We start from the raw sequence: 27,118 nt of genomic DNA, 5'->3' as shown, positions 1-27,118 counted from the left end.
TAGATTGAGAAACTGGGAAATTAGGGTAACTAAAGAAACATCAGTACATATGTTGAAGTCCCCTAGTATAAAACCAGGAGTTGGGGTGAAGAAAGATACAAATGCCAGATACTGAACTCATTGAGAAATGAGGGAAAATATCTTGGGGGTAAATAATAGCTACCAGGCTCCAGATTGGGTAATCTAAGCAGAAGTTTCAAGGATATTCACAGTTAAAGGGCTAGATGTGAATATTAATTCTGCAAGAGAGACTGAGGAACAGCCATTAAGCAGGAGAGGAACCAAGAGATCAGAGAAGGTTAATCCCTTATACCTTCAATTCAGCGCCCTCTCCTGCACTACCTACCAAGTTCGGATACGACTGAATAAGCCAACCCACAGTTTGGTAAGAGAACTCAACTTTGCCATTCCCTCTTCCCTATGCATCAGAAAACCAAAACACAGAAGCTTGCTGTGGCTGGGAGAGCAGTACAGTGGTGCTCTGAATCCTGTGTCAGAATTCAGCCAGAGAATTGAAGACCAAAGGAAGCTGGAAGAGGAAGCCAATGTATATAGCTATGTGGTCCTCCACTAAGTATAAAGGAAAGAGTTCAGCAACCAGCTGGGGTGAGATCTCTCCCCCTAGAAGTCACTAGAGGCAGAGACTGTGGCTGGTTTGAAATGTTAATTGCCCAGTGTGGGAGGAAGCTGAGATGACTTTGTGGTCTAGCATCCCCAGGTAAACTGCAATCAAAGGACAATGAGTCAGAAAGTGAGCAATAGAGAAATATATAGGAAAAAAAAAGGAAAAAAAAATCTTAAAGACTTTGAGTTTAAGCAGATATACCAACAGGGAAGATAATAATAACTGAAGAAAATTAGCTAAATAAGTCCAGACATCTATGAATAATTACTTCAAGACAAAGGAAAATAAATCAACAGGAAATGAAGGAGGGGACTTTGTGGATTCCCAAGAGAGTATAAAAACACAGCAAAATATTCTTGAATGATTTTAAAGAGAAATAAGAATTGAATGTGGAATTCATGTCCTGCATAATAAAAATCATTAGCAGGACAGAAAAACTGGAATGTATTGTGACAAATCTCTCCAAAGAAATAAAAGGAAATAATTGATTAGGAATACAAATACACAGAAATAAAAGATTATCTAGAATAAGAGAAGCAAAAAGTTAAAAGAAAGAATGATCTTCATGCAAGCAAAATATATGCAAAGAGACAATTTAACAATTTTGGATCTCCCAGAACACAAGTCAAAAGAAGCCTAAACACCATAAGTAATACAAGAAGAGTACCCAGAACTTTCAAAAACAGAAAATGAAGTGCCAATCAAAGAATACATAGAACATCTCCAGAAAAAACAAAACAAAATAAAATACTGCTGCAAATCCAAGACATAAAGTGGTTAAATTTAGCAATTCCAAGCAACAAATACTATAAGTGACCAGGAGGCAGCAAATATGAAGGAAATCAAATCAAATATGAAGGAAAAGAAGTTATAATAATATAAAACTATTCTGCACCCATTAGAAGCCACAGGAGAAGATGGAATATGTTCCTAAGAGCAAATGAGATCAAGATGCAACACAAAATGGTATTCCCTGAAAATATGAGCCTAAACATTAATGCAAAATTATGAATATTCAATAAAATAGAGGCATTCAAAGCATTCCTTTAAAGAAAACCTGACCTGAACAAATTATTTGTTTTCCAAACCTCTCAAAAAACAGAAAAACAAAAAAAAGTAAGGAAATAAAGCAACCAAGGACAACAAAACCAAAGTATCAATAGAGACTATTAAGAGATTTCTTTCTAAATGTACACAAAGAAAGGAGGAACAAAGAAAGGAAATTAAAGTGCACCATGGTGGAGAAACAGGCCTAAAACATAATGGACTAAACCTTGCAATTTATGTTCAGGCAAATAATTAAGTGTTTTTGTGAGGCTAAATTATGGAATGGAAAGACACATAAAAGAGAGGAGTTGATAAAAAATAGAGAGGGGAAAGTGTGATGTATTTAATGAAGTCAAAGGTTAACAATGAAGGGAAAAGAATTACTGTAGTCTCTCATTAAAAAAAAATCTATAGGAGAATGGGTAGGGAAGCAAAGGGAAAGATGGAAATGGGAATAAGAAAAGGGGAAATCGTGTTTCAGGGGTGCTATTAATCAATACTCCCCTGGAGGAAGTGAGATATTCCCTAAAGGGATGTAGAGACCTTATGACAGGTACAATCTGCAAGTATTTGTTACTTAGTGAGACCACTCATCCTGCCTCAGAAGAAGGGGAATCAAAGTGAAATTATGGAAACATTAAAAAAAGACATTAATAAAAACTTATTTTTTTAAAGAAATCTATTGTTTGTTTTCATCAGCTAATTCAAATTTTCAGTGACATTTTTCTCAGTTTACTAAAGAATATAACAGTAGTAGAACCAAGACAGCCTGAGGAATAAAAAGTTACAAGTTATTATTTATTTTGGATTCAATTAAGAATTTGAATTACAAATGGACATGAAAATATATTGAGGGGTAAAAAAAAAGCACTGGCTTTCTCATTTCAAGGAGTAAGATGAATATATACATATATTACATATGTATATTATACATATATTTTGTTCTGATTTGCTTTGGAAATAGAAACATTTATAAGATTATGCTCTATGTTCTCCTTTAATACATTCTTGATTGAGGCATAAGTATGAACTTAGTAGAAAGCCTTAGTTTGTTATTGTTCTTTTAAATTACAACAGTAGGCAGGAGAGAAAGAGGGAGATGTTTTGTTTTATCACCCATATAGCCCTTCAAAATGAACCTGATTTTTATTTGTTATGGGACAACATTGACCCAAGAGATAGCTGTGATTTTACCAAATAAGGACAATGACTGCGTCTGGGAATGGCCGTCAGTCACCTGGCTTATTTTGTAATATGTGCTCTCTTTCTAGGGTATTCAAAAAGACAGCTGTGAATCCAGTCAGAATATCACATGTAAAGTTGGCTATCCTTTCCTGAAAAGAGAAGAAGAGGTGAGCAGATTACAGGAAGCTTCAAATAACAGTCTTTATATGAAAGTTGGTGTGCTCCATGTCATTTGTGTGATTGTGCCAGACAGTTCAAATGTAATGGTAGGAGGAAGGAAAAGGAATTCACAGGCAGGTTTACTCAAACAGCTTGAAACCCTAATTATTTTATCTAAAAAATTAGTCACTAAGGGGCGGCTAGGTGGCGCAGTGAATCGGGCATTGGCCTTGGAATCAGGAGGACCTGAGTTCAAATATGACCTCAGATACTTAACAGTTACTAGCCGTGTGGCCTTGGGCAAGTCACTTAACCCCAATTGCCTTGCCTTCCCCCCTCCAAAGAGGAAAAAAAAATTAGTCACTAAGACCCCGAAACAGGTTCTTTCAAATGAGCATTCGGTTGAAGATTAATACTGTATAAAGTTATCAGAATAAATGGGATGCCATTGGCAAGCATTGGCTATAAAAAAAAAAAGAGAGCCTCAGATGAAACCCATTGGCCTAGACTGTGGAAAGAAACAAATGAGTTTCCCTGGAACTTTGGCTCTAGAGATAAACTTGAGATCCAGATGGACTGAAGGTGGACTTTTTTTTTCTTTTCTGGAGATAATTCACATTCAAAAGGAAAACAGGGAATATATCTTTTACATAAAAGAAAATTGTATTGTCTTTCCAACATAATCAGTAGATATTATTTGTAAAAACTAAAATTTAAATAGAATAATGAATAACCTTTCTTTTCATTTTTGCATGTGTGTGTTTTTGTTCAAACTTGCATTTAATTCTAAAATATTTGGTCGGGTCATCTATTACTACAGAGTTAAAGAGGGAAATGTTTAACTAATCAAAATGCCATCCATGATTAATAAAAAACGTTACCTTACTTGAACTGAAAAAAAAAAGGGTGGGGGAGGATACCACCCTATAGGTTCCATCCCACATCTTCTTTTCCTATACATTACTATTTTTAGAACAAGATAACAAGATGTCAAAACAGATTCCTGTTGTAGTGAAACATTCAGTCTAAACAGATAATAGACTAATGGCCCGATAGACAAATGGTCAAAGAAAAGCACTGTGGAATGGGCAAAGCCACAAAGCTTTGGTGAAGGCTTTCAGTTAACTGACTAATATTGCAAGTAAGAACTCAGCCTGAGGCCTTTTCCAAGATCACATGTGGCAAAGTAAAAAGGGAGTCATCAGACTGACAAAAATGTCCCTCTTAGCCTCCCCAAAAAATGTACAAAAAGACTACTCCATCTTATTCTTTAGCATATGCTCTATAGCTTATATGTATATATATATATATATATACATGATATTTCATTTTAATTTCACCCTATTCACTATACCTCATATGATCTTGGGAAGGAATATCAAAATGGAATATATCCATTTAGAGTATGAGTATCTATTATATGCTTCTACCTAGAAGTATCATGATACTTTTACTTTCAATCTATATAGCAAATATTTTTAAATATAGTAGTTTTATGGTACAAAATGATAATTCTTAATCTTCCCCCCATTTTTCTGTTTGAATGGATTAATTTGTGCAAAGTGAACATTGTTGCCAAAAGTTAGCTTTTTGTTATTCATGTGTTTGAACTAAAAATATCTTTTTTATTGCACAGATATCTTTCAAAATACTATTTCAGTTCAATACATCCTATCTTTTGGAAAATGTGGCCATTCACATAAGCGTAACAAGGTTAGTTTATTCTTTTTCCACATTAATACTTGGGTACAGGGGTGGCCAGGTAGCACAGCAAGTAAGAGCACCGGCTCCAGTGTTGAGAAGACCTGGAGATCGAATCCCGGGCTCAGACACTAAGCACCCACCCAGAAACACCTGGCCGTGTAACCTTGAGCAAGTTACTTAACCCCAGTTGCTTAGGGGCGGCCAGGTGGCTCAGCAAGTAAGAGCACCGGCTCCAGTGTCGAGATGACCTGGCTCAAGTCCAGGCTCAGATGCTCAGCACCACACCCAGAAATGATAACTGGCCGTGTAACCTTGAGCAAGTTACTTAACCCCAATTGCTTAAAAAAAAAAATTTTTAAAATTATAAAAAAAAAATACTTGGGTACAGAGAAATAATTTAGTTTTTTGTTCATACTTGTGATATCACTGGTGTAGGGAGATGCCTTCAACCAATGCACAAGTGATATTTTTACAGCTTATAGTCTTGAAGATCTACATGAGGCAATTAAAATTGAAAGGACTTGCCCAGGGCAACAAAGCTAGTTGGCTTATCAAAGACAGGATTTGAATTCTGGTCTTTTTAATTGGTGGGGCTGACTCTATCCACTATACTCCACGATCTCTAAAAAACCTTTTATCTTAGAAAACCAAGTCATTGCTTAAAATTCCTTATTATCTGTATAGTATCAACGCAAGTGGAAAGCACTGAACCCCACCATTTTCTTAAAAGTGGGATGGTGTATTTGAAATGATTGTTCAGTCATTTTTCAGTCATGTCTGATTCTTCATGAAGCTATTTGGGGTTTTCTTAGATACTGGAGTGGTTTGACATTTCCTTCTCCAGCTCATTTTATAGATGAGGGAACTGAGGCAGACAGGGTTAAGTGACCTTCCCAGGGTCACATAACTAGTATATATCTGAGGCCAGATTTGAACTCAGGAAGTTGAGTCTTCCTGAGCCCCCCAGACCCAGCATTCTATCCGCTGTTTCACCTAGCTCCTTGAAATGATACATATCAACACACTAAAGCAATGATGAGGAGAGATGAGAAAAGGAGAGGAAGGAAGGGGAGGGCAGAAGAGGGGAAATAAAAACCACCTTATCTGTATAAGATCTAGTAAGAAAGCCCACTATAAAAGTACAACTAGCAAATAACCAGATTTAAGGGTAAGCTATGCTCAATTCACCATCAGCACGAAGGCAAAGGAGAAGAGGAAGTAAAGAAGGGATAATTCACCTGGTCTCAGCATGGGAGCAAATTCAGGACAAGCAGGATTTGAGCCTGTCAGAGAGCCAGACAAGGCTACATCTGCTCCTGATTACGTTCTATTCAGAGTAGCCACACCCTTCCCTTGCAATTAGCTGGCTTCTGGTCCTGGCATGCTCTTGCATACACCTGGGCCCTTTCATCTACATGGGGTTCAAAAATTCTCAGACAATCTGTCCTACCTTCCTTCTATCTCCCTATGATGCTTCAGTCCTTCCTATCAGCTCTAAACTTTGTAGTTGTACCTTGCTGATAAGGGGCTACATACAGCTATCTCTGCAACCTCTGTAATACCAAATTTCACTTAAGTCTCTTAAAAATTCCAAAACTTGGGGCAGCTGCCCCAGGTGGTGCAGTGAATAGAGCACCAGCCCTGGAGTCAGAAAGACCTGAGTTCAAATATGGCCTCAGATACTTGACAAACTTACTAGCTGTGTGACCTTGGGCAAGTCACTTAACCCCAGTTGCCTGGCCTTCCCTGCTCCAAAAAAAAAATTCCAAAACTTGTCGCTTTATTTCAAGGTAGTAGACTGAATCACAGCCTCAATTGCTGGTGTTTCTGATACTCTTTAACAGTAATTTTCATCTTAACCAGTCAACTCCTTTGATTCTTATCATGGAACAAAGACAGGAAATTTTAAATGGTCTGCTCCACCAGGACCTGTCTGCCCCACATATAAGCATTAATCACCCAAGCTAAACTGATGTCTCCTTATGCCTGCCCTGGGTCCCTGTCCCTTTCCTGTCTGTGTGGAAATTGGAGTCACAACAATTCAGTTCTTCCCTGGCTGCTCATACATCAAGCAATCAACCAATTAATGAATATTTGTTGAGTGCCTATTCCATGTAAAGCACTATTTTGATTATTGAGGGTGATACACTCTACTAACTATAAGGTATTGCTCCCTGCTTTCAAGAGGTTTGCATTTTATATGGGGATAAGACATGTAATATGAGACAAAAACTAACTGAAGACTAAAGTGAAAGAGTGTCCAGTTAGTGGTGCATTCATGGGAGGTAACTAAGGCACGGTTAAAAGAGAGTTGCACTAGGCATCAGGGCACTAGGGGAAAAGTCCAAGGTTCCCCATTACTTTGCTGTGTAACCTCAGGAAAATGGCCTATGCTTTGTATAAGTCCAAATAAATGTGCCTCCAGAATCCTTATCTCCCTTCAAAATTGTTCAAACATCACCTCCTACATGGGACCTTCTTGAGTTCCTAGTTATTAGTGATTCTTCTCTAATCAGATTCCTAGAGGCACCTTGGTGCTATAGTGGATAGAGTGTTGGTCCTCTAGTCAGGAAGATCGGAGTTCAAATCCTACTTCTGGCATTTACTAGCTGTGTGACCCTAAGAAAGTCATTTAACACATATTTGACTCAGTTTCCTCAACTGTGAAGAAGGATTAATAATAGCACCTACCTCCCAGGGATATTGTACAGATCAAATGAGACAATTATTATAAAACTGTCAGCACATAGTAAGCACTATATAAATGTTAACTGTATCACATATTTATCTGTGTGTTTGTTTCTTCCTCCAGGAGGAGAAAAGGCTCTTTAGGGCAGATACAGTTTTTATTTTTGTCTTTTTATCCCCAGTGCCTAACATATTGTCTGGCCAGAGTAGGTGCTTAGTAAGTAATTCTTAATTAGTGAATAAAAATATTATCCACATTTTCCTCAAAAAATATAGCTTGTTCAAAATTTTAGCTCAACCTAAAATCACATTCTTAGTAAGAAAAAAACAAGTAATGAAGACAAAGAGAGTATGATGATAAAAATTAATAAAGCAGCTTTATTTGAATTGAAAGAAATATAAAAAGAATTTCATTGTAAATATATATTTATACAAGCAAAATTATCCAGTTGTTTCTTAATGAATACCTTTGTAGGGATGAAGACAGGTCCTGGGATTTCACTGGTGATGGGAACTCCTGGGTGAAGATTCTCCCTCAGTCACTGCAGGTTTTCATTTTGTGTCACTTCATCTTAGAGACAGTGACTTATCCAGGATCATACATCTAATACATGCATCAGAGATGGGACATGAATCCAAATTTTTGTGACTTCACATCCAACTTACTATCTATTATGATATGGCATGTATATATACACACATATATGTGTTTATGTACATATACATACATGCATTTGAGGATTATGACCTGTATTAGAGAGCAGTCTATTTTTGGTCTATATGATAAAATGATAAAATTGGACAGTAGAACCTCTAAGCTCCCTTGCAGTTCTTACATTCTTTAACTTTAGTCTGGTCAAGGAATTAACATTGCTGTGGTTTGAACTGAGTCTTAAAGGATGGACAGGATTTGGATAAATAGAAAGAAGAGAGAATTTCAGGAAGGCATCAACTAAGATACACAGGCATGGGAAATAGCCTAGTTAAATAGAATAAAAGATTCATCTGGAAAACCAGTATGCATAAGGCCAGAAAGACAAGTTGGGTCACATATGAAATATCAGAATAAGAAGGCTAGACTTCATCCTCATTCGTTATTAAATACTTCTATCTCATTCCCAATCTTCCCTTCTGCATGTCTTCTCTCCCCTCGGTTTATCAATACTATTAAGGGACAGGGGGAATGAGAGGTCATGCCTATTTATTTAGCTTTCTTTTCTAAAAGAACAACTAAAATTTGAGCTACAGTAAGTATATTCTGTGGTCTTGACCTAGTTTTTCTTTAAAGAAAGGTGTGTGTCAGGTATAATTGATGTCACGTTTCTTGCCTTCTCAATGGGTGGGGGAGGAGTGAAAGGGAGGGACAAAATTTGGAACTCAAAAAAATTTTAATGAATACTAAAACTAAATAATAAAATTGGCAAAAGAATTTTTTAAAAACCTACATTTGATGGCTGACAGGGAGACAAACAGGTAAAGGACTACAGGGGGCCAAACCTCTTGAGGAGAGGCCTTACTAAATAAATAGAACCCTAGGGCTACAATGAAATAATTTGGGGAAAAGAGTATAATATCAGCCCATGCCGGGACTGTTCAATAAAACTACAAGGAACATGGAGTTGTGTTGCTCTAGCCCATGAAGAAAAGAATTAGATGCCACTGGTAGTGGGCTCTAATTTTTTAGCCTAGCATTCTCAAAAATGTTTTTATTTTTAGAAATTTGGAACTCTTCTTCAAATGTATAGCAATTTCTCTAAATGGCTAATTGTCTACAACAGAAGCATTATTCTAAAAAATAAATCAAAACAAAATAAAATACCAGATGCCAATACAGATACTATGCAGGATATCTTAATATTATCTAACACGACTATGTTAATCATTTTCTAGTGACAGTGAAGAACCTTTGGAGACCCTTTCTGACAATGAAATAGGTATTTCTATTCCAGTGAAATATGAAGCCGGACTCCAGTTTTCCAGGTAGATAAACATCTACTTTTTGCTGTTTTGTAAGGGAAAGCGTTTCTGAAATCTAGAAAATAATGATGACTACATTTTTTTATGTTTACAAAGTACATCACCGGGGCGGCCAGGTAGCACAGAGAATAAGAGCACCGGCTCCAGTGTTGAGAAGACCTGGAGATCGAATCCCGGGCTCAGACACTCAGCACCACACCCAGAAATAACTGGCCATGTAACCTTGAGCAAGTTACTTAACCCCGATTGCTTAAAAAAAAAAAAAACAAAGTACATCACCTGCAACACCCCCAATGAGATATGTAGGACAATTATTTCCTGCATTTTACAAATGAGGAACCAGAGGCTTAGAGATGGGGATGTGCTGGTACCATAACTCATGAGTCTTAGTCCTTATTCTGTGCGTTTAAGTGCTGACCATGTCATACTGGACAAAATAAAAATATGAATCAGTTTTCATTGAAAACTATTATTTGGTGATGCAGGATGCTATCAGAAAAACATGAACTTACATGAACTGATGCAAAGTGAAATGAGCAGAACCAGGAGAACTTTGTATACAGTAGCAGCAATATTGTACAATGATCTACTATGAATAACTTAGCTATTCTCAGCAATACAATGATCCAAAGAAATTCTGTAAGACTCATGTTGAAAGGTGCTGTCCATCTCCAAAGAAAGAGCTGATAGAGCCTGAATACAGATCACAGAATGACTAACACAGAAATGTGTTTTGCATGACTACACATGTATAACCTATGTCAAATTGCTTGCCTTCTCAATGAAGGGTTGGAAAGGAAGGAGAAAGAGAAATTAGGACTCAAAATTTGAAAAACATAAGTTAAAATTGTTTTTACATTTAATTGGGAAAAATATTAAATAAGATTATTTAAAAGAAAACTATTATTTAGGTTTTTGTTATTTTTTCTTTCAATTGTTTTAAAATTATCTTCCCATTCCAGACTTTTATTTATATTTATCCTTTCAAATACTTTTTTTAATAATTTTTTCCCTAATAAAACTCTTTAAGCAAAAGAGAGTACGAGATTAACGCTAAGAATAAATATCAGGAAGAGGAAAATTCTAAGAATCAATGTCAAACACAATTAGGAAGTCGTAAAAGGAAAAGAAGTCAAAATTGTAGACATACAAGTCTATCTGTTCATTTTTTTCCTTTTTGTAAATTCTTTTTCCAATTTTTTATATCCACTTTTCCTAATACTTTGGCTTTCTGCAAGAATTCCTTCCATTCCATTTATTGAAAGACAAATTCCAGTAAAGCATTTTCAAAGAGTTTCTTTTATTCACCTTTCCTTGACTTTCTTCTGGAATTCTGCTTAAAAAAATTATCAAAATTCAGTTGACACCACCAGAAGGATGCACAAGTTGAATAGTAAAGTTACAATTATGAGCTTAGAGTTTTAAACTTAAAAAAAATCTTTATTACAGGAAAATACTGGCTTTTTGTGAATGTTAATTCATTAGCCACAAATGAAACTACAGAATCCATAATAAGTTTTTCATTATTGTATGGCCCTGTGACATGATTTATATTTTTATATTATATTTCTTTAAAGACAGAGGTGCCAAATATGTGTCAACACTAATTGAATTGTGTTCTCTGGCTCATCTCAATTTCCTTCAGCCCTGACTGTGTTTTAACATAAGGATTTAGGCTTTCTGACCCTAAGTAGAAGGAGAAGAATTCACCCTAGTGTATATGTATGCATATTTTTTGGAATTACATGGCTTAGAGTAGAAAGAAAAGAATCAAACTGGATGAAAACAAAACTCTTCTTTTTTTTTTCTTTTTATCAATACCTTTTAAGCTCTGCAAGTGAATATCACATTTCAATTGCGGCCAACGATACGGTTCCTGACGTTATTAATTCTACCAGTGACATCGGAAATGAAATCAATGTTTTCTACTTGGTGAGAAATAGTTACTAAAACTGTATCTTAAAGGACTTCATTGTAAGCTTTTAAGTTAAGTTGTATGTCATAACATCTACAGAAATTCTTTGTCATGACATATTAATCTTGCTGCTCCAAATCCTTAGAATCATACTATATTTTAAAAAATTATACTGTTTAAAAATATTTTTAAAAATTTTGAGTAAATGACAGTGCCAGGGGGTCATTTTCGGTTGTCCTGATTGCCACTGGATCCAGATGGCTCTGGAGGGGAAAGTGAGGCTGGTGATCTTGCACAGTCCACCCTTCCTTAAATCCAATTCATTTGAAGTCATGGTATTACCTTCCTTTTGTATGGTCCTCTCTGAGAAAGGACAAACAACAGCAACACCCACAAATGACAGGTCACAAAAATCTCTAAACATCCTACAGTAGAGAGACAATGAATGCAAGGGACTCTTCATGAAAGCAAACCAAGAAGCTATTCCACATTTTGTTGGGCTTTCCATCAATTATTTACTCAATATGCCTAATATGATGGTCCTCTGTTGTGAATATTTAAGGTGAGAATTCCAAAACAATCTTGGCATTATTCCTTTCTCTACACATACACATTTCAACAAATTCTAATATGTTTCTATTTATACACAGTGTGCTTAATAAGAAACTGTGCCATTGTCTCCTTTGCTGACATTCCTAAACTAGTGCTTCATCATGGTTTAGATCTGATCCACTACTTCTAGATGCTTTGCCTTTAAAGTCTAGTAGGTTTAATTAAGCAGGAAAGGGTCCAAGTTGGACCCAACAGTCGCCTGTGTGTGTTTTGTCCCAAAACTGGCCTAGCCTGGTTCAGAGAGGCTCAGCAGCAGAAACAGCCACCAGGGGATTTTGTTTTCAGTCACAATCACTTAAAAGGTCATCCAGGAAAGTGTAGAAGTGTTTGTATCTGAAATAATGGAAGGAATCCCCTCATCTGTGGAATCAGAGATTCTTGACATATATGTCATTGGCCAACAATATTACTCATGTTAGATCCTAGGTTGTTTCCTACTGTGATTTTTTTTCTTGTTATGACCTTTCGACATAAACACACACACATACACACATATACACACACACACATTTTACTAAGGTAGTGAACCCTCGTAGAGTTGAACTAGTCTCTTATTCCATATAATTTCCAGTGCACACAAGCCCGATTAAAGCAAAAGTGATTCCGTTTAAATAAAAATTATTAAAATGCATTTATAACAGGACAGTAAAACAATATAACAGTGGACAGTGGTAACCTGCATTGTAAAATTTCTTTTTCTCCATTAGATACTGAACAAAGAAAAAAGGAAATTCTTATACAGTGAAAAAATGGCATCCTCTAGATCTGTAGCATAAATGTTTTGTTGTTGTACTATCCTGTGTGAACCACATGCTTCTATTCCCATGGGCAGTCTGATGAATCTTTCTGACTATGAAGCTATCTAAATAAAACACATAAAATTCACCTCTCCTCTATCGTGTCAGCATAAAGGTGCAGACTGACTTCAAAGAATGGATTAATCTTGCTTCACAAGATTCAGTGAGAAAATGCAGCTATTTCACTTCCATGCCTTTGGACTCTGAAGTGGCTATGGAATTCAGTGTTATTAGGTTGCCCTGTCTGCCTTTCCCTTTCCTGAACAAAATATCAGACTCCAAGAAGGTATTCAGATATTTTGCTTCTTCCAGTCATCAAGGATTAGAGTACCCCAGGAGTGAGAAGCAAGAAGCAAAGTCAGAAACCCCAGAGACACTCTGATAGGTGATTCTAGGCTTTTAGAACTAGAAACCCTCACCTAATCTGAAACCACCAGAAGTTGGCTCCAGATGTGCTGAGAAGTCCTTCTAGAAGGCCTCGCCCGGTAGATCTGTTTCAGAGCACCCAAGTGGAGATAGCCTAGATTTCTCTGTATTATCTCAAGTGGATCAGAACTACAAAGGAAGATACCTCACCTAGAATTCAGCTAACCTCAAAGAAATCCACAGAGTTCCTAGAAACTGGCCTTAGGTCTGGAGATAATACCTAAAGTGATAAGGTAAAGGTAAATGAAGAAGGATTTTGGTTTCCCACTAGATAATTTCACTTGATATTGGCCACTTCTGGGTAGACAGATATCCTTAGTTAAATAAATTCATTCTTCCTTTCCTCTTATCATTCATTCTTTCACACCAGCCAAACTCCATACTAGATGAGTCTAGATTGCCTCAGTCAGTGTTGTTCTTAAATAAGACCATGGCCCCTTTCAGTTTCCAAGATTCCACTGGAAGTAGGTACCTGCTTATAATTTTCTTGAGTGGGAAATTTTCTTGGCTGCGAATATTAAGAGGTAGTGGCCAGAACAAGAACATGAATATAGGTAAGGACATCCAAGATTAGAAATAGCAAACATGAATTAAGTACCATGTGCTTGATCAGGCTTTTCTTTTATTTTGTACAGATCCAAAAAAGTGGACACATCCCCATACCAGAACTTAAGCTGAATATTTCATTCCCCAACTTAACATCAGATGAATACCCTGTACTCTACCTAATTGGATGGTCATCTTCTGATGTAAGTCATAGTACTTTACCATCTTTCCCTTACTTTAAGGCTATTATTAAGTTTGTATGAATTGTTAAACTCTGTAGATGTATTAGTTGGTTTTGCTGAACTTTTTTGTTTTTGTTACAAGGGATGACGATGGGTTGGGAAAGGAGACGAATATTTTCAGAAATGAAGGTGATTTCAATAAACAAAAGAGCTCCATAATATTTATTTATCCATTCTTTTATTTATTTTTGAGGCATTTGGGGTTAAGTGACAGGGTCACTTAGCTAGTAACATAGCTAGTAAGTATGTGAGATCAAATTTGAACTCAGGTCCTCTTAACTCCAAGGCTGGTGCTCTATCTAGTGGGTCACCTCCCTGCCCCAGAGATTCATAATTTTTTTAAATAAAATCTCTTACTACTGCTTGGTTTTATTTTATGTCATATGAGAAAAATTGGTGCTGAAACAAACAGTATTCTTCACTTTGCTTGTCAGGTGCTTTGCCAAAGCAATAATGGCAAAGCAAATAACAGAAACATAGGGCAGGTGGGTAGTACTGGATAGAGTACTAGGCTTGCAACCAGGGAGACTCATCTTCATGAGTTCAAATCCAGTCTCAGATATTCCCTTAGCCGTGTGAACCTCAGCAAGTCTCTTACCACCTGTTTGCCTCAGTTTCTTCATCAGTAAAATGAGATGAAGAAGAATAAAAGCAAACCATTCTAGTATCTTTATCAAGAAAACATCAAAATGGGGTCACAAAGAGTCAGCCATGACTGAAATGAACTCAGACAAAATAAAAGAAGTCCTCCCAATTAAAAAAGAAATTCAACGGACTGCTTATTAGTTTAGTAACAAAAAAATCAATTAAAATAAATAATAATTTACAACTATGCATACCACGCTCATTGTCATTTAGTTAGATTTCATCCATTAAAGTTCTGCTCTGATGGCTGGTTCTGTTTCGGGTGTGACCTTGGATTCTCGAAGGCTATGCCAAGAGTGAGCATTCTATGGAAAGTTATACCAAGCTAGATGGGCTTTAGGTTTGGTCCAAGGGTAGTTTGTATGTTTCACTTTCCAGGATCCATCTAGCAGCATTTGAAGAGGTTCATCAGCAAGTAATTACAGGGGGATGATTTATTTTTTGCCACAGAACTTCTCAAAAGACATTTGATTGAGTCATAAAGGAGTTACACTCTGTGTCAATGAAGGAAGTAAGCCCCACTGACATCATCACAGCTCAGTAATGTTCTAAACTAAATAAGTGAATAGGTTTGCAGTTATAACATAAGCCTTAAGATGGTTTCTACTGGGAACTTGGGGCAGCTGTTGTGTAGGCCTCACAGTAAAGTGATCCTTAATTAATTCTATACTCAAAAAAGTAGGTATATAAAATATATTCTCTCCACTTTTATATTTTATTTTAGAAAACAATAGAATTATTTTTAAAAGCCCCTAAACAGACATGATAATTAATGTATTGATTTTTTCTCATTTTTATAAAAAAAAAAAAAAGATGACATATAGGTTAGAGCAAAGCTTGAAACAAAACAAGTGTCCAAACATAATCATTGCTAGCACTTTTATAGGTCTTTAAGGTTGCAAAGGTCTTTTACAAATATTATCTCATCCCCACAACTACCCTGAGATAGGTGCTATTATTATCTCCATTTTTCACATGGGGAAACTGAGGCACGGAGAAATTAAATATTTTGACCAGACTCAAACAGCTAGTAAATATCTGAGCCTGGATTTGAACTCAGGCCTTCCTGACTCCAAGTCCAACCAGTGTGAACACCTAGTGGTGCCATGAATACTGTAACTAAACAACTCAGGCAGCTATGTGATGCAGTGGATAAAGGGCTGGGCCTGGATTCAGGAAGACTTATCTTCCTGAGTTTAAGTTTGGCTTCAGACACCTATTAGTTGTGCGACCCTGGGCAAGTCACTTAATCCTGTCTGCCTCAGTTTCCTCATCTGTAAAATGAGCTGGAGAAGGAAATGGCAAACCACTCTAGTATCTTTGCCAAGAAAATCCAAAATAGGGTCATGGAAAGTCGGACACGACTGAACAACAACAAACCATTACCAAATAATGCTGACTAAACCCTGATTTAATCTTACCCAAGTGTTGTCCAAGGGTTTTTTTGTTTTTGTTTTTCACAGTTCCTGACCCAATAATGTCTCTTTCACTCTAATCTCACTTTTCACTCCCCCAAGCAAAGGCTTCTTCTGAGTCCTTAAACCCATATCTGTCTTGTGGATTGACAAAAAGGTCTCCCAGATGGAAGGACTTGACCCATACATAGTGCCTCTCACTCCCTCTAACACCTTCATGCAGATATTTAATGTGTTTATATCCTAATTTTTATTTATTTAGTTTTTTACAATTGGATCTTTCCAAAGACATTTTAAAGGGGTGAAACCCTTTTCTCTTTTTTTAAGCCTATTTAAAAATTTTTTAAACTTATTTTCAATTCATGGAACAAAACAAGCATTTCCATAACACTGTACAATAAGAAAGGTGATTGCACTTGAAACTGCAAATCTACCATGTACAACTTGCTATTCCCTCCAAATATACAACTAAGTCATAATGTACATTTCTTTTTTTCCTTTTTTTCCTTCCCTCTCCCCCTCTCCCCTTACCCTAGAGATAACTCTCATTAGACACACACACACACACACACACACACACACATATATATATATATATGTAGAATTATTCTATACATACTTCTATTTATCAGTTTTTCCTCTGGATGCAGATAGCATCTTTCTTCATATGTCCTTTATTTTTAATTTGGGCATTTATAATAGTCAAAATGACAGTCTCTCAAAGTCATTCTTTTTTTCTTTTTTTTGCTTTTTTGAGGGCAATTGGGGTTAAGTGACTTGCCCAAGGTCACATGGCTATATTTTTGTGTTAAGTGTCTGAGGCCAGATCTGAACCCAGATCCTCCTGACTCCAGGGCCAGTGCTGTATTCACTTTGCCATCTAGGCACCCCACAAAGTCTTTCTTAAAACAATATCGCTGTTGCCATATGCAATATTCTCTTGGTTATGCTCACCTCATTTTTCACTTTTCTTTTTTCTTTTCATCTTTTTCTACAATCATTGAGATCATCATTTCTTATAGAACAGTAGAATTCCATCACAACTACATACCACAACTTGATCAGTCATTCCTCAATAGATGGGTCACCATAAAGAGAGATGCTATAAACATCCTATTCACAGTTATAATTATTATTTGTGAATTTCCCTCCATCTTATTTTTACTCGTTATTTTCTTTCTCAGCCTCTCTTTTTACCCTATCCCTGTTACCTTAGACCTCTATAACTACTTCATTCATAATACTTGTATAAAATACCTTTTATCAGAAAGCAGGAGCTAGAACAGAGGAGAGGCATAATCAAAAGTAGCTGAGACCCTTTCAAACACTCTCTTCCTCTATTGCTGAGTGTCACAAAATAGACTTTTAACAGTTTCCCTTCTTCCCAGAAAATAAATTTGTGAGACACTGGGACCTCAGAGGATAAGCAAGGAGGTAGTTAGGGAGGGATATTAAATTAATTAATCAATCAATAGGCATTTATTAAGTTCCTCTTATATGTCAGGTGCTGGACTAGGTTAGCTTTGGAAATTCAAAGATAAAAGTGAAGTGACTCTTGCCCATACAGAATCTATAATCTAATGTGTGGTCTAACCGCATATAATGTAGGTATTTGCAAAAAAAAAAAAAAAACACATAAGAGAAACTAGTGACTGGGGGAACGAGAAAAGGTCTCATGCAGAAGGTGGTGTTTGAGTTCAGAAAATCCAACCAATGGAGGTGAAGATGGAGAACCGTCCAGGCATGAGGCACAGCCAATGCAAACACACAGTGCAGGGAAATGATGTTTCATGGTTGGGGAACCAGATGGCCACACCAGCTAGATTGTAGAATGATGTTGAATAAGACCAAAAAAGTAGGAAGAAACCAGGTTGTGAAGAGTTTTAAATGACAAAAAGGGGAATTTGTATGTGATCCTCTTCTGAGGGTCAGCAAATTATCGCTGGGAGACCAAGTCTGTCCTATCGCCTGTTTTTATACCTAAAAATGGTTTTTACATTTAGCTCTCAGGCCATATCAGTGGGCTAGCTCCATCCTGTAATTTGCCTCTCCCAGCAATCTAGGCAATTGGGAACCACTACAGTTTATTTGGGGAGAAAGGGGAGGAATTGGGGTGGGACTTGTGTGACACCATCAGACAAATACTTTAAGAAATTCACTTTGCCAGTTGTATGGAGAATCGAGTAGAGCTCCAGAAGGCACTGGGCATTATGTTGCAATTGTTTATGTTTCAGATTTGTCTGCCCGCAATCTCACATCCTTTGATTTAAGACAAAAAGCTAAAGAGGCACTGTGAGGGGCAATTGACAGTTTGCACATCTTGTGATCTTGGCATCCAACATTGAAATCCCTTACTTTTAAAATCTTAGTGGGTTTTTCTATTAGCAATCCATTTTTGAGCCACTATTTAAAAATTAAATTGTTATTAAACATTCTACTTTTGGAGCAACTTTAAATTTTCCATTTATCCTTCAATATCCTAGGAATTTAAAAAAAGTATATACTTCGTACACTGTAATATTTCGTAAATCTTAAGTCAAAGCTCATGAGCATAAACTCAAATTGAAGTTGTGCATGGTGATATTTAGCATCCCTCTTGGAACACTGTGGTCACGCTAAACAACTAATGGATGCCATCATGGATAATGATTATTACATCCATATAGGTATGGCTATAGCTAATGATGCTACACATTGAAATTATTTTGTGACCAAGACCAACATTCACAATTAGTGCCTTTCTAGATGACCTTTTCTTTTCTTTCCTTTTTTTTTTTTTTGCTTTCACTTGGTGGCGGGATGGGGGACATGACCCCAATGTTTGATAAAGCAACATTTTTGTCTCCTAACAGAATGTAAACTGCAGACCAACTAGCCTTCAAGATCCCTTCGACATAAACTTTGGAAAGAAAATGGTACCAAAATCTGGAGAACTCAAGCGAGGCACCATTTTGGTAAATTTCAAGTGCTAATTTTAATAGCAGGCATTATTTCATATTTTATATTTTCTATTCAGTCTTGCCAACTTCTGTATCCCAAGTGAATAAATTCAACATCAAACTAAAGTGAACTAACTTTGATGGCTGAGTGAGAAGAGTAGAACCAGGAGAAATTTGTACACAATTACAGACACAACATATGTGTGATGACCAACTTTGATAGACTGGACTCCTCTTAGCAAAGCAGTGATATAAGTCAATCCCAAAAGACTCATGATGGAGAGAAATATGTGCATCCAGAGAAAGAACTTGAAAGAACTGAGTTTATATCCAGGTGGAAGCAAAATACCTGATCTTTTTCCTTCTCTTATTTGGTTTTATGTCTTTACCATTTTTCATTCCAGCTGATACAATCCGTCTTTATAACCTGACTAATGTATAATGTGAAGGTATTTACAGATCCTATACTTAAACTAAAGTGAGCTGTTCTTGTTCCAGTACCTGACTTAAAGTAGCAATGATCGCTAATCGATTTTCTTCCACTCTCAAACAGAACTGCAATACCTGCAAATCTGCAACCATTATGTGTAATCTGATCCCTTCTGATGTAAGTCAAGTAAATGTTACATTCATCTTGTGGAAATCAACATTTATAAAAGTAAGTGATCTTCCTGACTTAGAGAGTCAATAATACAAAGTGATTCAACAAATGCGCAGTGATGGTGATAACAATAATCACCCATATTTATATAGTGCTTTATAGTTTGCAAAGATTCTGTTATTTCCTTTGCTCATTGACTTCACAGTGATAGGAATTGTGGGGGATATTGACAATCCCTAGTAATTTTTTATTTTTAATTTATGAAATAAAATAAGCATTTCCATAATATAGAATAATAAAAAGACAATTGCACAGGGAACTGCATATCTGTTATTCTTTTTAAATATATAATATATAATAAAAAATTATAAATATGTTGTAATTTGTTATATATAACATAAATATATTTCTATAATATATAATACATTATGTAATATAATAAATTTACCATTTAAATTTCTTTTTCTTCTCTTGCCCTAGAGATGGCTACCATCAGATGCAAATATGTGGATGGATGGATGGATAGATAGATAGATAGATAGATAGATATATAGATAGATAGATAGACAGACAGACAGATGCAAAATCATTCTATACATAATTTCTATTTATCTATTATTTTTCTGGATATAAATAGCAACTTCCTTCATATGTCCTTTGCATCTAGTTTGGGTATTTATAATAATTAAAAACATAATAATAAATAAAATCTAATTAATTAAATGAAATATAATAATTAAAATGACAGTTGTTCAAAGTACTTTTTATTGAAGCATTAAAAAAAAAAGCACCAAGAAGACTTGGGCTCTATTGCCAGCTGTACTGCTAAACAGTTGTGTGACTTTTAAGCCTTCTCTTTGAGATTCCATTTCCTCATCTGTAAAATGGGGAAAGTAAGGGGTAGATGTTTGGCTTCCAGACAAACTTATATTCAAATCCCAGCTCTGAGAGACTTTAGCTGGGCAAGGCATTTAACCTTTCAGTTCCTCAGATGGCTTATTAAAACTACAATTTGAAAATGTTACCTATCTGCATTGGTAGAGAGAGTTTCCTTACCAAGGAGCTCCTGGACCTATGAAATCACAGGTACCCTGCTTCCCACATGACATTGTGTAAAGGAAAATGCTTTGTAAACTGGAAAGAGCTACATAATAATGTGGGTTATCATTAAAAACTGGCAGATTTCTTTGTTAGAATCAGAGACAACAGTAGACGGAAGGTGTTTCAGAAATTATCCAGTCCAACCCTCTCATTTTATTTTTTTAAATTTTCTTCCTTATTGTGAACTTAGTCATCTAGAAACACAAACATTTGAATATACAGAAAAGAACAAAAAGAGGGCAATATATGAAACTGTGAGCTCACACTATGAATAGTTTTTAAGTGTATATAAAATTTAATACATTAGTAATAACTTTTTACTTATTTATATTCCCTTCTGAATTTATTTTTGTTTTCTTCTGTGTATTTGTTAATGTTTTATGGATGGCTTTTTTTCTTTAAAAATTTTTGTATTGGGGGGCAGAGTCAAGATAGCGGAGTAGAAACAGGACTTCCACAGTGCTCCAGCTTCCACCTCCTCCAATTCATGTAAAAGGTGACACTGAACAAACTTTGGAGCTATAGAACCCACAAAATGACACATAACCTCCCTCTGAGGACAGCATGGCAGGCCAGCAGGGAGTGGCCAGCACAGCTCTCTGGGAGCTGAGCCCAGCCCTGCACAAGTCAGAAGTTTTAGACTCAGGGCTGGCCTGACCAGCCACCTACTGGAGGGACTTCAGATCACCAGCAGCTGTGGCGGTTTCCAGAATTATCAACACATAGATGCTAAGGACAAAGTGAGAGGGTGGAGGTCCTGGGGTATGCGACCAGCTTGCCAGAGCATGTGAAGGCTTCAGAGAGGGGACCCAAGTAATACCTTCGGCAGCTGAGAAAACCCCAGCGTCTGGGACAAAGCTCCCCTGTTTGGAGGACACTATCCAATATTGGACACTATCCAATAATTTTCCCCAATATAAAAACTCACCAAAACCATATACTAAGGTCAATAGAGGTTACTATCTGCACCAGTGAAAGGAACATCCAGAGAGGTGAAACTACATAACTTTAAAGTACTGAAATTGCTAATAATATTATTAAGACTAGTACCTGGGGGCGGCCAGGTAGCACAGCGGCCTCAGTGTTGGGATGACCTGGTGGATCAAATCTGGGCTCAGACACTTAGCATCCATCCAGAAACACCTGGGCGTGTAACCTTGAGCAAGTTACTTAATCCCAATTGCTTAAAAAAAAAAAAGACTAGTACCTGGGGCAGCTAGGTGGCACAGTGGATAGAGCATCACCCCTAGAGTCAGGAGAACCCGAGTTCAAATCCAACTTTACACACTTGACATTTACTAGCTGTCTGACCTTGGTGAGTCACTTAACTTATTGCCTTGGGGGGGGGGGGGAACTAATACCCATGTGACCCCTATGAAATATCAGATTTTCATTATCTATTTTGGTGGATATAATTTGACTCCTTTTACAGCCAGATGTGTATGATAACAAGTTCTACTATCAATCAATCAATAGGCATTTGTTAAACATCTATTATGAGTCAGTCACTTCATTAAGTACTAATGATGCAAATGCAAAATTGAAATGTCTAGTCTCTGACTGCAAGGATCTCTATAAATGTCTCCACCTTACTAGGTACAGTTTTTACCCTAAAAAGTTCTATTAATTTCTGAAAAACTGTTGGTTTCTTTTTTCCAAAGATAATTCTAATCAGGCTTATTTTCTACTTTTTTATATTTCTTTTCAAGTTCTGTTTTCTTAAGAAGCGTGAAAGAAATATCAGTAACTCCAGGGAGGAAAAGGACATGGAAATGAAAACTCCCACACTTAAAAATGAAGGCTATGACTTAAATATGATTTGGGTTTAGTTTTGTTGCAATAAATGCTAACAGAAATCCCACCTGTTGTCTTTGCAGGCAAGCTTTTCCAGTTTAAACCTTACTATAAAGGCGGAACTTCGTAGTGAAAACTCATCACTGGTGTTAAGTACTGGGAATCAGAAAAGAGAGGTAAGGAGGTATTAATTCTGAAAACATTCTAGGTTTCACTCTGCATTTTATGATGTGAAGTTAATAATTGTACATCCCACCTAAAGCAGTGGAAGAAAGGTACTGCTCCAGGTTTAAATGTCAAGCACTTTTCTCCCCTTCTTAAAATTGGAATTCATTAGCCTAGCATATGATTTTAGTCCAATTCTAAGGTATAGTAAACTGGCACAACCATGCAATTTACCTATTAACCTTTGACCTTAGGCAAATCAACTTTCTGAGGCACAATCCTATTAAATCTATCAACATACTGTGCATACTGTTTGTCTTTATAGCTTCTAACCATTGCAGTACACTCATGTTTTTACTATTTACATTGATCATCAAGGATACGTTTAGAATTACCCTTTCTTAAAAGAGACATATGGAACTGCAATTGACATGTGAAAAACATCCTTGAAAAGCATATTGTTTAGAAGTGTTTGAATACTACACAGATATGCATATAGTTTATAAGAAAATTTAGTTCTAGAAAGTTGACTTGCCAAGATCAGTAGGTATCAGTGGTGGAATTTGAACCCAGGTTAGACTCATTTGATCTTAAAGAGAACTATTTCTAAAACTAACAACACTGGTGCAAATAGTTTATATTTAAAGATTTGCATTGAGGAAAAGAGATTAGATTTGTTATTTTTTGCCCTGGAGGGCAGGGCCAAAGGAAGGCAGATTTTAATACACCCTAAGAAAAAACTCCCTAACAATTAATGTTTTCCAAAAGCTGAATGGGCTGCTTCAAGAACACAGAGTTCCCCATCCATGGATATCTTCAAAGGGAAGTTAAGTGACCACTGCAAAGAAAATAAACATTGCTTAAAGGATTTATAACATATTCAGGGTACAGTCAGGAAACCTGGATTATTCTAATAACATATTATTAATTAATTATTAATAATACTTAACAGCTGCATGACCAGGGGTAGCAGTGTGGTTCAATGGAAACATCGCTCGATTTGTAACTGGACAATGTTGAAACCAAAGCCCAAGTTTGGAATCACTGCCTTGCCACTTGCTACCAGTGTAATCTCAAGCAAAAACTCTCAAGGCCTTGTTTTTTCACCTGGGAAACGAGGAGCGTGGAATAAGATGAACTCTAAGTTCGCTCCCGACAAGTCTCTCACTTCTTTTATCTCAGCCTAAATTTCCTCACCTGTAAAATTAAGGTGTTGAATTACCTAAAATCATATGATTCTGGCTACAGAATCTGCTTATACTGTATGTTACTTTGATCACTGTTATGGTATCATTTAGGCAGTAGTCTACATCAGAGTTATCAAATCCCCTGTTGCAACACACCTCAGGATAACCTGAACCAGATTAAAATATTATTGGAAAGTATCTAACAAAATAAACAAAAATGCAATAGAATACAGATAATGTTAATATGTGGTTTTTTAAATTACTGTGTGGCCCCCATTTCTATTTCAGTTTGACATAATTGATCTACATACTGCAATCAGAGAGGCACTGATCAGTGTCTTCTGCATAAGTGTGCGTCCCCCTACTAGCCTGACAAGTCTAGAATGTTCATCATTAGCTCTCCCTTTGAATCAGAAAAATGAAACCTCTTATCAGAGGAAAAGCAATGTTAAGTATTGCCAGTTATTAAGAAGGGCAGCTGGGTGGCTCAGTGGATAGAGAACCAGGCCTGGAGTCAGGAAGTCTCATCTTTTTGAGTTCAAATCTGACCTCAGATATTTACTAGCTGCGTGACCCTGGGCAAGTCACTTCACTCTTTTTGCCTCAGTTCCTTATCTGTGAAATGAGCTGGGGAAGGAAATGACAAACCCCTCCAGTATTGTTGCCAAGAAAACCCTAAGTGGGGTCACAAAGGATCAGACACAACTGAAAAATGACTGAGCAACAATGACAATAGCAGTCCTCTCAGCTCCTACTGCTTTTTCCCAGTATACCTTGTAGTTATTTTGTTTATGCTGAAGTAGAGTGGGGTGCAAGCTTTTGTCTTCTAATGCACAGTGCCTGGAAGACAATAAACACTCCCTCAATAAATGCTCATTTGCTCCTCACCATGCCCTAGTCCTTGGGATCTCCCTACACATCTAGCAAACTGGGCTTGGTATCAGCAAGACAGAGATTCAGATCCTTCCTCTTGAAGCTTTCTATCTGTGTGATCCTGTGCAAGTCACTTAATCCTGTTTGCCTCAGTTTCCTTATCTTTATTTTTTTGTTTGTTTTTGCTTTTTTGGAAGGGGAAAGGCGGGACAATTGGGGCTAAGTGTCACATGGCTAATTTTTGTGTTAAGTGTCTAAGGCCGGATTTGAACTCAGGTCCTCCTGACTCCAGGACCTGCTCCTCTCATTGCACCATCTAGCCACCCCAGTTTCCTCATCTTTAAAAAAAGAGCTGGAGAAGGAAATGGCAAACTACTCCGTTATCTTTGCCCAAGAAAACCCAAAATTGGTCATGAAGAGTTAGACACAACTGAAAATGCCTGAACAACATGTTTGTTGTTGTTGTGAACTAACTTAGGATCATATCCCTCTAGTCCTGCCCCCTCAGTTCACAATTGAGGAAACTGAGTCCCTGAGAAGTGAACTGAATTTACCTCTGTCACAGATACAAAGTGACAGAAGCCAAATTTGCACTGGCATCTTCTGATTCTCCATCAATGCTCATTTCCCTATAATTACCACATTGCCTCTACTTCTGTTATCTCAGGGGCTCTCAAATGGGAGGCACAGAAAAGCCCCTTGGTGATAAGAGGGAAGGAATGATATCATGGGAAATGGGAGGAAAGGTTCTCTGATGACATCTGCCACAGAAGGAAACCCCTGAGAGTTGGGAAGTGACCTGACATCAGAGGAAGAAGGGAAAGAAAAAAGCCAACTCTGTTCACTCCACGGTCTTGGAGGGTTAACTCTGACCTAATGGAGCCCTAATTGCCAAAGAATAATGCAGCCATGTTCAACATGTAATACGGAGGGGAATCATGTAGTGGAATGGAAAATGGGATTTAAAAAAAAACTTTGTATTGGAAATAAAGAGATAAATTCTAGTCCCAATTTTGCCCCTTCTAAGCTATGTGACAAGTAAAAACAAGTTAAAAACTCTGAATTTCCTGAACTGCATATTGAAAGCATTAGATCTCTAAGGTTTCTTCCACACCTAAGAGCCTATTAGTTTATGTCCTCTATTCTTGATTTTTCAATGACAAAATTTGAAACAAATATTTTCTGGTTAGTGCTAAGTCAATCAGAAAGTCAATTAACCCCTTGCATATTAGTTACTTGAAGTTTTGCTGCATATTAATTCGATGGAGGATGAGATTGTGAATATCTTCATAATTATTCAGTCATTTTAGTCATGTCCAATTCCTCATGACCCCATTTGGGGTTTTCTTGGAAAAGATGCTGGAGTGGTTTGCCATTTCCTTCTCCAGATCATTTTTAAAGATGAGGAAACTGAGGCAAACAGGGTGAAGTGACTTACCCAGGGTCACACAGCTAGTAAGTGCCTGAGGCCAGATTGAACTAAGGAAGATGAATCTTCCTGATTCCAAGCCCATATATAGAGTGCTTAAAATTTGCAAAATGCTTTTCATACGTTGTGTCATTTGATCTCCACAGTTAACCTCTGACACACAGTAATACAGTATATAGATATTATATGTATCAGTGATACAAATAAGATAATACAGATATCATTCCCATTTTACAGATGAGCAAGTAAGAGCTCAGAGTTAAGTGAGTTCTTCAAGGTTACACAGTCAATATTAGAGACAGGATTTGAATCCAGGTCTTCCTGACTCCAAATCCAGCTACAAATACATTTTCATTAAGAGTAGAATTTATATGATATAAATTTGGGAATGTGGAAATATGTTCAACTTTATAATGTATACTTGAAATACTCTCTATACACTGTTTAGAATAATTATATTGCTAATTAGGCATTGCAACTGCTATAATAACATCATAATTAGTCTGTTTTGATGGCTTGAAATGACATTTTGTGCTTTTGACTGTCTGCCTTCATGATTTTCAGCTGGCTATTCAAATTTCAAAAGATCTTCTACCTGGCCAAGTGCCATTATGGGTAATCCTTCTGAGTGCTTTTGCAGGATTCCTGCTACTGATGCTCCTTATATTAGCACTATGGAAGGTGAGCGCTCTTTCTACTTATTTTCCTCTTATAGTTGAAGAAATCATCACTAACAGATACGTGGTTAGGAAAATGTCCTGCATTGATTGGGTGTTACTGTTTGTACCTTCAAAATCAGATTTTGCTTTTGCTTCTGTGTGGAGATATATATGAGTACATATATGTCTATCTATGCATATACACACATAGGTCTCTATAATTTACCTTAGAAGAAACATGTACCTGGAAAGTTGTTTGTAAATAGAACTTTTGTGAATGAACCAAGAACCAGGGAGACCTCCTATTTCACAAGATTTAATTCTGCCTCATTTTCTAGTCCCCAATTAATTTTTTGTAGAAATCTGTTTTTTTTACACCTAAGGCTC

General features: G+C 36.7%; 1 protein-coding gene across 2 annotated transcripts in view; it reads left to right on the top strand.

The window, feature by feature from the left end:
* ITGA1 (integrin subunit alpha 1) overlaps nt 1-27,118 on the top strand; it is a 201,513-nt gene that overhangs the window by 162,674 nt on the left and 11,721 nt on the right. For both annotated transcript variants that reach the window (XM_069095297.1, XM_069095296.1), the window contains 9 exons: nt 2,944-3,024; nt 4,653-4,729; nt 9,299-9,388; nt 11,215-11,317; nt 13,771-13,884; nt 18,836-18,937; nt 19,476-19,580; nt 22,502-22,594; nt 26,637-26,753. In XM_069095297.1, the coding sequence (XP_068951398.1) occupies nt 2,944-3,024; nt 4,653-4,729; nt 9,299-9,388; nt 11,215-11,317; nt 13,771-13,884; nt 18,836-18,937; nt 19,476-19,580; nt 22,502-22,594; nt 26,637-26,753 (882 nt within the window). The remainder of the gene's footprint in view (nt 1-2,943; nt 3,025-4,652; nt 4,730-9,298; nt 9,389-11,214; nt 11,318-13,770; nt 13,885-18,835; nt 18,938-19,475; nt 19,581-22,501; nt 22,595-26,636; nt 26,754-27,118) is intronic.

Source organism: Petaurus breviceps, unplaced genomic scaffold (assembly GCF_028583685.1).
Source record: "Petaurus breviceps papuanus isolate PSGF00001 unplaced genomic scaffold, PetGlider_PUasm1.0 226, whole genome shotgun sequence".
In the NCBI taxonomy this organism is placed as follows: domain Eukaryota; kingdom Metazoa; phylum Chordata; class Mammalia; order Diprotodontia; family Petauridae; genus Petaurus; species Petaurus breviceps.
Note: the sequence above shows the minus strand (reverse complement) of the source record. Positions and strands in the feature narration are given on the sequence as shown.